Source organism: Xyrauchen texanus, chromosome 10 (genome assembly GCF_025860055.1).
Source record: "Xyrauchen texanus isolate HMW12.3.18 chromosome 10, RBS_HiC_50CHRs, whole genome shotgun sequence".
Classification (NCBI taxonomy): Eukaryota; Metazoa; Chordata; class Actinopteri; order Cypriniformes; family Catostomidae; genus Xyrauchen; species Xyrauchen texanus.
In genome coordinates this window covers 11,695,008-11,707,305 of record NC_068285.1, presented here as the reverse complement: position 1 = coordinate 11,707,305, position 12,298 = coordinate 11,695,008, and the positions used below count along the sequence as shown (strand labels likewise).

The 12,298-nt window shown below is 39.8% G+C and overlaps 1 protein-coding gene across 4 annotated transcripts in view; it reads right to left on the bottom strand.

The window, feature by feature from the left end:
• Positions 1–12,298, bottom strand: part of LOC127650553 (trafficking protein particle complex subunit 9-like) — a 245,150-nt gene that overhangs the window by 92,649 nt on the left and 140,203 nt on the right. For all 4 annotated transcript variants that reach the window (XM_052136035.1, XM_052136037.1, XM_052136036.1 and 1 more), the window contains one exon: positions 1,057–1,209. In XM_052136035.1, the coding sequence (XP_051991995.1) occupies positions 1,057–1,209 (153 nt within the window). The remainder of the gene's footprint in view (positions 1–1,056; positions 1,210–12,298) is intronic.

The following is a 12,298-nucleotide window of genomic DNA, read 5'->3' as shown; positions in this document are numbered from 1 at the left end:
AGTGCCTATACACAGGTTTAGCCATTCTGAAGGATGGGGAGGGGCTATTGAGAGAAGGGGACTTGATGGTTAAAGGTCAAGCACAGGTGTCCTGACAATCTGTTCTTGTGGTTACATCTACAGTACAAGAAGGTTAACCCACACGCATATACACACACTGTCATGGGCTTGATTACATCACAGAGGCCAGAACACACACACACTACCGCAGGCTCATGTTCTCATACACACAACATAAGCCTCAACCATATGTCACTGTATCAGACTTGATGTAATAGTGTCTTTTCCAGTAGATCCAGCTGTCAGAGAAAGCTGTCTAAAGGACATCCACACAGCTGGGACACACACACGCGTGCGCGCGCACGTGCATTTTATGCCTTAACATGGTTTTACATTTTTGTGATGTTGTGCTGGGTAGCCCAGTGAATTTGCATTATATTTGCATATATTTTAAACATCGAATATGTTATTATTGGATGTGATTTTGCTGCAACAAGCAGCATTTTTGCTCAAAATGAGGATGAAAAATGACTTAAGGTTACTTACGAATATTATTAGCAATAAATGTAACTTTTTATTAAACACATTTTGCCATTGCTGCTGTTGAATAAATGCAAAAGCCCATTTGAAGGGGTGAGTTTTCATACAAATAAATAATAAAGAGTGGTGGTGGTGTAGTGGGCTAAAGCACTACACTGTTAAGCAGAAGGTTGCTGGTTCGATCCCCACAGCCACCACCATTGTGTCCTTGAGTAAGGCACTTAACTCCAGGGGGATTGTCCCTGTAATAAGGGCACTGTAAGTCGCTTTGGACAAAAGCGTCTGTCAAATGTATAAATGTAAATAATCCACTGGAAGTCGAGTGTTACAGTAATTTTGCCTTAAGAGGGTTTTAGGCACTCTGCTTCATGTGGGACCTTACAACACTCTTTAACCATGGCAAAATCACAGCAACACAGTCTCTTGTGGCTCATTACTTTATTATACAGAGTCAAATTGAGACAACAATGTGTAGAGTTAGAGTTGTGTGTACAGTTGGCTAGAGTAAAGGATATGATGGTCCAGTGGATGTCCAATGTGCTGTTGATGAGTCCTCCCTGCACCAGCTTTCTCTTCTCTTCCTGTTGGCGAACCGTGGCCAGCCGCATTGCATCATGATCTGTCACAGGCATACTCTCAAAGTCAAACTTATCCACCTGAATGGCCATCCTGAAACACAAAAATACAAATATTCAAAGGTCAAGTGATGTTTGTGGGCCATCAACCACATCAACATCCTCGCTTCTTAGAAGATGACAAACAGTACTATGATTGGCTTTGAATTAAAATCCTCAAATGCCTGTCAGGTACTTAAAAAAAAGCATAATGTTTTAAACCAAAACAACAAAAATACATCACCATAAAAAGCTTGTCATAAACTGTGCGTAACATCTGCCAAGGATATGGGCACAGAATTATAAAGCTGCGAAAACCTCTTCAGGCTCATAGGAATGCCAATAAAATATCCTTGACATTTCTATGTTCTCCATTCTCAGTGAACGAAGACAGAGACAGAGACAGAGAGAGAGAGAGAGAGAGAGAGAGAGATAGAGAGAGAGAGATGGACTAATGAAGGAGATAAGACCCTCTGGGGACCGTTGGGAGATGCGCTCAAGCGAGTGTCTGATCACGGATCTCTGGAGAGAAAACACGACCACAAAATAACCGATATGAGCCAAAAATACGCTGCAATGCAAGCAATGACCTCATACCATCAAATAGTGTGTTTTGAAGTTCAAACCATGTGTGTGTGTGGAGGTGGGGGTTCTATTTGCATGTATGAGTGTCGAGTTCAGTTCAAGGGGATATTATAAATCTGACTGCTAAATGCAAAACCATAAACCAGATTAAACATTTTCAGAAGTTGTGAGTGGTGCTTGGAAGGGCAACACTTGTCACCACGCTGCTAGGGTACTGCACGCAGGTGGTTGAGAGGGTGTTGATATGGATGCTTAAGTCTTCAAGGTGGCTGTTATGTAGTGTCTTACTGGCCAAAGTCAAATGAGAATCCATCCCCAAGTTTCTAATCTCTAAATATGGCTCAGGTGTTAAATGTAGGCAATGTATAACCCCAGTTTTGAAAAAAGTTGAGACAGTATAGAAGATGTTAATAAAAACACAGGGATGTCCATGGAAATGACAGCATGTGAATGGCAGTATACGATACTCCAAAATGTGTACATACATTTCTGCATTAATGGGGACCTCACAGGTGTGAAAGTTACTCATGCCATGGGCAATGACACCACTACACCATGACAGACACTGGCTTTTGGGCTTGATGTTGATAACAACTAAGACTTCTACTCTTTGGTCCGGAGATCAGGACTGCTGTTTTTCCATAAACTATTTGAAATGTGGACTCGTCAGACCCCAAAACACAATGCCACTTTTCTACTTTCCATCTCAGGTGAAATCGAGCCCAGAGAAGTCATTGTCACTTCTGGACAGTGTTGATGTATGGCTTCTGCTTTGCATAGTAAAGTCTTAACTTGCATCTGTGGATGCATGCAGTGAATGGAATGACTGACAAAGGTTTACAGAAGTATTCCCGAGCCCATGTCATGATATCCATTACAGACAATTGACGGTTTTTAAGACCATAACGTCTGAGGAATCGGAGATTGTATGCTTGTAGAAGTGTTATTTTGTTCAGCAGGAAAATGCCAAAGCACATACTACCTGGATTACAAGTGCATTGCTTGTGAGCAGAGCGTGTGGGTGCTAGACTGGCCCGTCTGCAGTCCTGACTTGTCTCAAACTGAGAATGTGTGGCACATTATGAAGCACACAATATAGCAACGAAGGCCCCATACAATTGGGCAGCTTGTCTTGTATTTTTTGTGCACAGGGGGATTCTGTCACCGAGACAAATTCCTTGTATGTGTAAGCATACTTATCTATAAAGCTCATTCTGATTCTGGTATATGATTACCGAAACATAAAACACTGCCCCCAGTGGCCAAAGCTGTAAATGTTGTGGGGCTTATAGGCACTTGCAAGCTCCATTTATGCATATAAATGGTCGCCAAAAACTATTTGTGAAACAAGCTCCTTTCAGTCAAGAGGAATGTATATTTTATGGACTCTACCCTCCAACCTAAACATTGAGTACAAATAAAATGTTAGGGGAGAAAGTGCAACCAACATGGGACGGTAAACACACTGAAACCAATACAAAAAATGTCTGGTGGGCAATGTTGCATGTTGGCATACCGCCACCGATCCTAGGGTATCGGAACCTTCGGAAGCAGCGTGATGAATTCCTGTGTGATCATAAATATCCACAACACAAAGCTGAAGGTTGCTGGTTCGATGTATTAAAGACTAATACTTATGGATAGGGGTTTGTTCAATTTCCTAACTCTCAGTATGAGCAATAGTTAAAGTGATTCTTGCCTTTGAAAACAGCACTAATGACGTACAGTAAGATATTTCCCCACATATGAAAGCACACCTCAGGTGTTTCGTTCATCCATTCAACCAGTTCACAGAAGACAACAGGCCGAGATCCCTGCAGACAATCATACATAATTCATCACAATCACACAAACATAACCAAATAGCTGTTTCCATAGCCTGTGGCATGCTAGCAGGTGTGAGGGATGGAATAATTATTTACTCCTCCTTTTCTTTTATCCGTCTCATTTTCAGAGGGTTACAGTGGATTAAGAAGCTCGACTCTGACTCCTGAACGAGAGAGAACTGCTGAGTCACTTGTGTGAAAGTCAGTCGTGCTGAGCGGCTGTGAGATCACTGAGCTGGAGACACAACAGACACACATCTGTGTGAGGTCATGTCTGGGAACTCTGAATGTTTCAATCTTTCCTCTGTTGTGTGTGCAATTCTGTTACATTGGCATACCATCTTACAAGCCATCCTTCTTTCCTTCCTTTTCTCATCCTTCCAGCTTTCATTCCAACCTATCTTTTTTGCCTTCCTATATTTTTTATTTGCTACCATTTTCCTTCCTATATTTGTCCTGTTCCCATTTTCCTTCCTATATTTTTCTTGTTCCCATTTTCCTTCCTATCTTTTTCCTGTTCCCATTTTCATTCCTATTTGTATAATGTTCTCATTTTCCTTCCTATCTTTTCCTTTTCCCATTTTCCTTCCTATATTTTTCCTGTTCCCATTTTCATTCCTTTTTTTTAATGTTCCCATTTTCCTTCCATCATATCTTCCTTCTTTACCATCTTTTCCTTTTCTCATATCTTGCTTCATAGATTTTTAATTCCTTCCTTCTTTCCATCCTTCCTATATTTCTTCCAACCTCCCTCCCTTTCATCCATCCAACTATACTCCCCATCTTCCTTCCTTCCTTCCTCCCCATCTTCCTTCCTTCCTTCCACCCCATCTTCCTTCCTTCCATACTCCCCCCATCTTCCTTCCTTCAAACCATACTCCCAATCTTCAAACCATACTCTCCATCTTCCTTCCTTCCAACCATACTCCCCATCTTCCTTCCATACTCCCCATCTTCCTTCCTTCCTTCCATACTCCCCATCTTCCTTCCTTCCATACTCCCCATCTTCCTTCCTTCCATACTCCCCATCTTCCTTCCAACCATATTCCCCATCTTCCTTCCTACCAACCATACTCCCCATCTTCCTTCCTTCCTTCCTTACTCCCCATCTTCTTTCCTTCCTTACTCCCCATCTTCTTTCCTTCCTTACTCCCCATCTTCTTTCCTTCCTTACTCCCCATCTTCCTTCCTTCCAACCATACTCCCCATCTTCCTTCCTTCCAACCATACTCCCCATCTTCCTTCCTTCCAACCATACTCCCCATCTTCCTTCCTTCCAACCATACTCCCCATCTTCCTTCCTTCATCACCTGTATCTCCTCAGTAATGATGTTTAATCACCTGATGTGACCTAAACTCGTATAATTGATGAGATGAGAGGTTCATGAGTGAAGAGGCTGCAGGTGTCTTTGTTTTGATGTTTTAGTGCATGACATATAACCGGCCGCATGTTATAATGATGGATGTGTGTGTAAATGTGAACTGATTTGCATAAAATCTGTTTCTGTAAAACAACACAAAGGTGAGAAGAGACACTTTCATGCAATGGACTGAGAAGCACAATGTTTGAGACATGACATGTGATGTGGAATCCAGAATGTGAACACACACACACAATACAAAGAGAGATGTATCGCTGCAAGACACACACAGCTATCAGAAAAACCTCTCTCTCTCCCACAGAGAAATGAAAAAAGAGAGAAAATCTATTTCTACAGAAAAGTCCAGAGTAATGAAGTAGGCCTCAGAGAGCAGACAAGAAAGGAAAGAAACCAGAATATAAGAGAATTAGAAAGAGAGAAAATAAAGAACAATCCCCCTCACAGATGCATCAGTGTAAAAATCTGTCCATTATAGGAAAGTCTCTTATCATTTTCTCACCCTCATGCTGTCTCAAATTCGTATACGACTTTGTCTTCTGCAAACACAACCAAATCATTTTTCAAGGATGTATGAGGTGTTTTGTCCATACAATGTAAGTCAAAGGGGAGAGAAGAGAGAAGCTCATAAGATAAGCTTGTCCACGTCTCTTTGTGCTTGTTGCATGTGCGCTTGCATGTTCACTTTAGGACTTCCGGTTTTATCACACACACGTCAGTTCTCGCGTGAACATTCAAGCATTGCGTCAAGTGAGAAGAAAACATTATTTGTTTGATTTCGCAGAAGATAGAAGTCATACGAGTTTGAGACACCACAAGGGTAATTGATTAAATGATAACAAAATGATCATTTTTGGCTGTATTATCCCAAATAACGTGTGCCAAATAACAATCAATTCAGATACTGCTTTGATATTTTAATTAGGGCTGTTGATTTAACGCTATAATATGGTGCGATTCATAAACAGACTCATTTCTTTCTTTTGATGCTGGGGTGAAATATGACTCCGACATGTTCTAATGATCCATATACAAATGTAAACAGGAACTGACTGGAGCACATTTCTTACCACTGATATAAACCTAGCAAACAGAGACATTCAAGTCTGTTCTGTCAATGTCTAACTGCCTCGGCCAAAGAGAGAGTATTACAATTCTAAATTTACGTTATCAAGCCTTTTTGGTACAGTTTCAGTGTCGCTGATTTTGTGTTCAGAAAAGACAGACACATAAAAAGAGTGAGGGAGGGAGTAGAGGAGTTATATTTAGCTCACGTGTGTTCTCTCCCGTGACTCCAGCAGCAGAAGAACACTTTGCTATTTTTAGAAGGCCTCCCCATAACCCATGGTTAAAGGCACGCGCACACACACACACAGCATCACTGCTCCACGGCAACGCCGCAACACCCCACCCAACATCCTCAGAGCATCAGAAGTCATGCACACAAACATCTGAAAATATTATTAATTCTCAGTGTCATTTTATTACAGCAGATGAAATGGAAATTATAATTTTCTACAATCAAAATGACACATTCCCTCACACGAGAAGCCACAGAAAAGCTGACAGGTTATTAAGCCCTTCTGCCAGCAAGAGACCAATTTCAGAAATGTGTATTTGTGTGTGTGTGTGTGTGTGTGTGTATTTGTGTGTGTGTGTGTGTGTGTGTGCTCACGAGGCAGCACTGTATTGATATTCCTGAAACATTTGATTCTTCATCTTTGTCTTAACCATTTCCTGCAATTAATTTAGCTCAAACTGCTAAACAGACTGTATAAAATGTTTTTGTCTGTATGTAATTGTCAACGGGGTCTTAAAGAAACGATTACAACGCTGCACAAATAAAAATGATGACTTGACATTCAAGAAGGGGTTTCTTTAGTCTGTTCTGGTGGTATGAAACAGCTTGCCAACATTGCCATTGTTCTGGCCATTAAACACGTTACTGCCATTGGTCCATTTGATAGGTAGGCATGACCCGTAGCTCCACCTACTGTGACACAGACATACAGGTGAAACTCGAAAAATTAGAATATCGTTCATTAATTTCAGTAATTCAACTTAAAAGGTGAAACTAATATATTATATAGACTCATTACAAGCAAAGTAAGATATTTCAAGCCTTTATTTGATATAATTTTTATGATTATGGCTTACAGCTTATGAAAACCCCAAATTCAGAATCTCAGAAAATTAGAATATTACATGAAATCAATAAAAAAAAGATTTTAAATACAGAAATGTCGGCCCTCTGAAAAGTATAATCATGCATATGTACTCAGCACTTGGTTTGGGCCGCTTTTGCATTAATTACTGCCTCAATGCGGCGTGACATGGATGCTATCAGCCTGTGGCACTGCTGAGGTGTTATGGAAGACCAAGATGCTTCAATAGCGGCCTTCAGCTCTTCTGCATTGTTTGGTCTCATGTCTCTCATCTTTCTCTTAGCAATGCCCCATAGATTCTCTATGGGGTTCAGGTCAGGCGAGTTTGCTGGCCAATCAAGCACAGTAATACCATGGTCATTGAACCAGGTTTTGGTACTTTTGGCAGTGTGGGCAGGTGCCAAGTCCTGCTGGAAAATGAAGTCAGCATCTCCATAAAGCTTGTCTGCTGAAGGAAGCATGAAGTGCTCTAAAATGTCCCGGTAGATGGCTGCGTTGACTCTGGACTTAATAAAGCACAGTGGACCAACACCAGCCGATGACATGGCTCCCCAAACCAACACAGACTGTGGAAACTTCACACTGGACTTCAAGCATCTTGAATTGTGTGCCTCTCCATTCTTCATCCAGACTCTGGGACCTTGGTTTCCAAATGAGATGCAAAATTTGCTCTCATCAGAAAAGAGGACTTTGGACCACTGAGCAACAGACCAGTTCTTTTTTTCTTTAGCCCAGGTAAGACGTTTGACATTTGAAGCCCATGTCCAGGACCCGTCTGTGTGTGGTGGCTCTTGATGCAGTAACTCCAGCCTCAGTCCACTCCTTGTGAAGCTCCCCACACATTTGAATGGCCTTTTCCTGACAATCCTCTCCAGGCTACGGTCATCCCTGCTGCTTGTGCACCTTTTTCTTCCACACTTTTCCCTTCCACTTAACTTTCTATTAATGTGCTTTGATACAGCACTTTGAGAACATCCAACTTCTTTTGCAATTACCTTTTGAGGCTTTCCCTCCTTGTGGAGGGTGTCAATGATGGTTTTCTGCACAACTGTCAGGTCAGCAGTCTTCCTCATGATTGTGAATTCAACTGAACCAGACTGAGAGACCATTTAAAGGCTCAGGAACCCTTTGCAGGTGTTTAGCTGATTAGAGTGTGACACTTTGAGCCTACAATACTGAACCTTTTCATAATATTCTAATTTTCTGAGATTCTGAATTTGGGGTTTTCATAAGCTGTAAGCCATAATCATCAAAATTATATCAAATAAAGGCTAGAAATATCTTACTTTGCTTGTAATGAGTCTATATAATATATTAGTTTCACCTTTTAAGTTGAATTACTGAAATTAATGAACTTTTGCACGATATTCTAATTTTTCGAGTTTCACCTGTATTTTCCAGTAAGTTTCTACACTCAGTTGAGATCAGCGAACATGTACACACGAGTACAGAGTTGCCAACCATTTATACATCCATCTTTGCAGTAGTGTCAATGTAATTCCGGACACTAGTTTTTCCTTCAGTATCTCCTTCACAAATATAGTTTATCACTGAATCCATTTCTGATTACAACAATTTCAGTGGTACAATGGAACTTTGTAGGGCAAGGTTTTGGAAAAAGGAGGCATGTCTAATTTTGTGGTCATGTGTGGGGGAAGTTCTAGAACGGCTAACGCTGCTTAAAGCACCTTGAAGTTTTATGGTTTTGATCTGATTCTGTAGCATTAGACAGAGCCAAGAGTTTGCAACTCCAGACTGTGATGGCAAAAAAGAGATGGAGTAAATAGCAGTAGGAGTTCCTACATACATATACAATAAAAAGGGAGATCATCACGGAGAAAGCACTTCAGAGGCTGTTGCTAGGTCAACAGACTTTTGTTTAAATTATGGGGGTAATGAAGAAGTTGAATGGAGTATGGCACACAAACAACAGACATACACGCAAACACAAGTATACCCTATATGATTAATAGGAATTCTTTATACATATATGTACTTGTTCTGTCATTCTTTCATTATATCATTCAGTTGCTCTTTCTTATCTGTCATTCATTCTTTCAGTCTTGCTTTTTCTCTCTCTTTCTTTGTATAAAAGCAGACACATTTCCTGTGTTCTGATTGTCAAGCAGCATGTTGGTTCTTCAAGTGTCATGATAATTGCATACATTCACCTGACAGCCAAACCCTTCCGGTGTCATACGAACAGATTAATTCATGATTATTTAAATATGAGTTTGTTTATCTGTCTATTATGGCTGAAGAATTGTGCTGACCTTTGAATGTGCATGGACACTCTCACACACACACACTCTCTCACACACACACACACACACACACACACACACACACACACACACACACCTTTGTAAGGTATGGCGGAGGATCAGTGGCCTCAGCAGATTCATGAATAAGAAAGAACCCACTGTTAAAACCCCTCTAATCACTGAAACAGCGCCAACTAGTCTCCACGAGCACAATAAATGTATTGACAAAGAGACAATGAACTATTGACAGGAAATCCTCGTCCCTTTCCCATATGACTCGCCTCACACCGCGTGCTTCACCATGTGAGAAAAGGGCACGTGAAAAGCTGGCAACAGAGAGTGTGTGTGTCTTCCATTTAAACCTCGAAAGGTTTATTCTTAAGGAAATACGTGTAATCCCTGTATGTTGTGTATTTCTGAGGTATATCAAACTCGTTAGAACTGTTTCGTTGTGTGTTATGAATATAAGCTGAATATGAATATAAGATTACCTTAGAATTGTGTTCTGCTATGGTTTACCATCTTTTGAGTTATTCAAACCAAAGTCCTGACCCCGAGTTATAAAGGATGCAAATGAGCCTTGACGGGACAAAGGAACCATCTCATGATTTAAAATAAAGGGGACTTTTACGACCTCCAAAGGAATGTTCAGAGTGCAGACCCTCAATTAATTCTTACTGAGAAGGAGAAATGAACCCTTTTAATCCTATATATTCTATATATATCCATGTGATAAATGTATTGACATGTATCTAATGTTCCATCTCATGATTTTCCTAAATGTTGTTTGGTCTATGTTTTCTTGCAAACTCTAATGGGTTAATGTTTCAGACTTTGCATACTATGGTTAATCGAAATCATATGTGTGGCATATTTGGTCTCTATAACTTGGTATTTTGAAGATCGAAATGACTGTGTACATGATATGTCGATAACAACAACATATTAGTATTACAAGAATATTTCCTAGTTTCTTCATTGGCTACCACCCCTCTTAGAACAAAGAGCAATAAACCAAATTCCCGCCTGGAACTTCCACCCTTCTTATTGGTCGAGCCAATGAGAGGTGGGACACGTTTTCTAAGGTTATAAATTGCATCCACAACGGCCCTTCTCTCTCTCTTGCTTCTTGCTCTCTTGCTTCTTGCTCTCTTGCTTCCTGTCCTCTTGCTTTCTGGTCCTCTGAGCCTTGTGCTCTCTTACTCTCTTGGTCCTTCCTGAGAAGTCCTAATGAAGATGATGCTGAACTAGAAGGCCCCCAAGGACTCCCAAGCGTGCGCCAGGCTACGGCCTTGTCTTTCCATTCACCAAAGATCTTCTGACTCCCACTGGTTCTCTCTCATCAAGACAACATCATCAAAGATCAACTGGAGCCTCAACAAATTGCATCAGGACAGTTTAATTCAAATGGGACATGCAAGTATCAAACTTAGTCTCATTATTTGATACATTAAGTATCCTTACCCCTTTCTAAAAAGGGTGTGTCAGAACTAATATGATGGTTTGCTCAGGCTGTTGATCTGCTGAATTTCAAACAATGCTATAACTTCTTGCCTTCCTGTATTCTGCTTCAGCCCTCTTTCCCTTGGTAAACTGTATGCATGTATGTATATGTATGTTAGAGTAGTTTAAATGTTTAGTCTAGTTAATAAAGTCTTGTTCATGTCACATGTAAAGTTGTCTGTGTCTCAAGCTCATATCTAAAGTCACTAATCATAGATTTTGACTACTTGCTCTTAATACTTAGTAAGAAAGACATTTCCCATGGCCCGAAATGTACATTTCTATTAATTAATTAATTAATAACCAATATTGAGTGTTCACAGGATGAACCAAGTATTTGGTTGTAATGTTAATGTAGCTACATCAAGTTAACCCGATTAACTGATCCAAATATTCATAATCGATTATAACAAGTTATGACTGATTATTAATATTTCATAGAGCTGATTCGCTACACCTTATTAAAGACAGAAAGTTCAGCAGGCATTTCAAATCCATTCAGTATTAAAAATGCTATTAGTTTAGCATGTGCTCATCCAAAATCTAATAGTAGATTTAAATCTACACCAATAAGGCACAAGCCAAAAAGTAAAACCAATTAGTTTTTTTAGAGCGAAGAGGTAAATTTATATTAAAATAATTTTAACTGGTGATTAAAACATTAAAACCAAAAAAAATTATTATGAATCTAAATATAGTAAAGTGATTTCATTATGTTTTTAAAGTTTCAAATTTGTGTCTGAATCTTAAATATAACCAGACTTCACAGTGAAAAACTTGAATGCATCCCTAAAAAAACAAATCTCTTAAAAAAAAAAAAAATAGAAAATACAGCTGGATAGATATAAGGCTCAGCTAAATTGATTAGTAAAGGTGAGCCTTCGCACTACTGGATGCCTCATTGTCATGGCAACGGCCTGCAATATTATTGACAGGAATGCTTTGTATGCAGTAAGGACAGCATCAACTCTTCAGTAGTTCTTTGAAAAAAAAAATATATACAGTGGATATAAAAAGTCTACACACCCCTGTTAAAATGCCAGGTTTTTGTGATGTAAAAGCATGAGACAAAGATAAATCATGTCAGAACTTTGTCCACTTTTAATGTGCCCTATAATGTGAACAAATCAATTGAAAAACAAACTGAAATCTTCGTGGGGGGAAATTTGTTATTAAAAACCTTACAATAAACTGGTTGCATAAGTGTGCACACCCTCTTATATCTGGGGATGCGGCTGTGTTCAGAATTAACCAATCACATTCAAACGCATGTTAAATAGAAGTCATTACACACCTGCCATCATTTGCCACAAATAAAGTTCAGCTGTTCTAGTAGGATCTTCCTGACATTTTCTTAGTTGCATCTCAGAGCAAAAGCCATGGTCCACACAGAGAGCTTCCAAAGCATCAGAGGGATCTCAT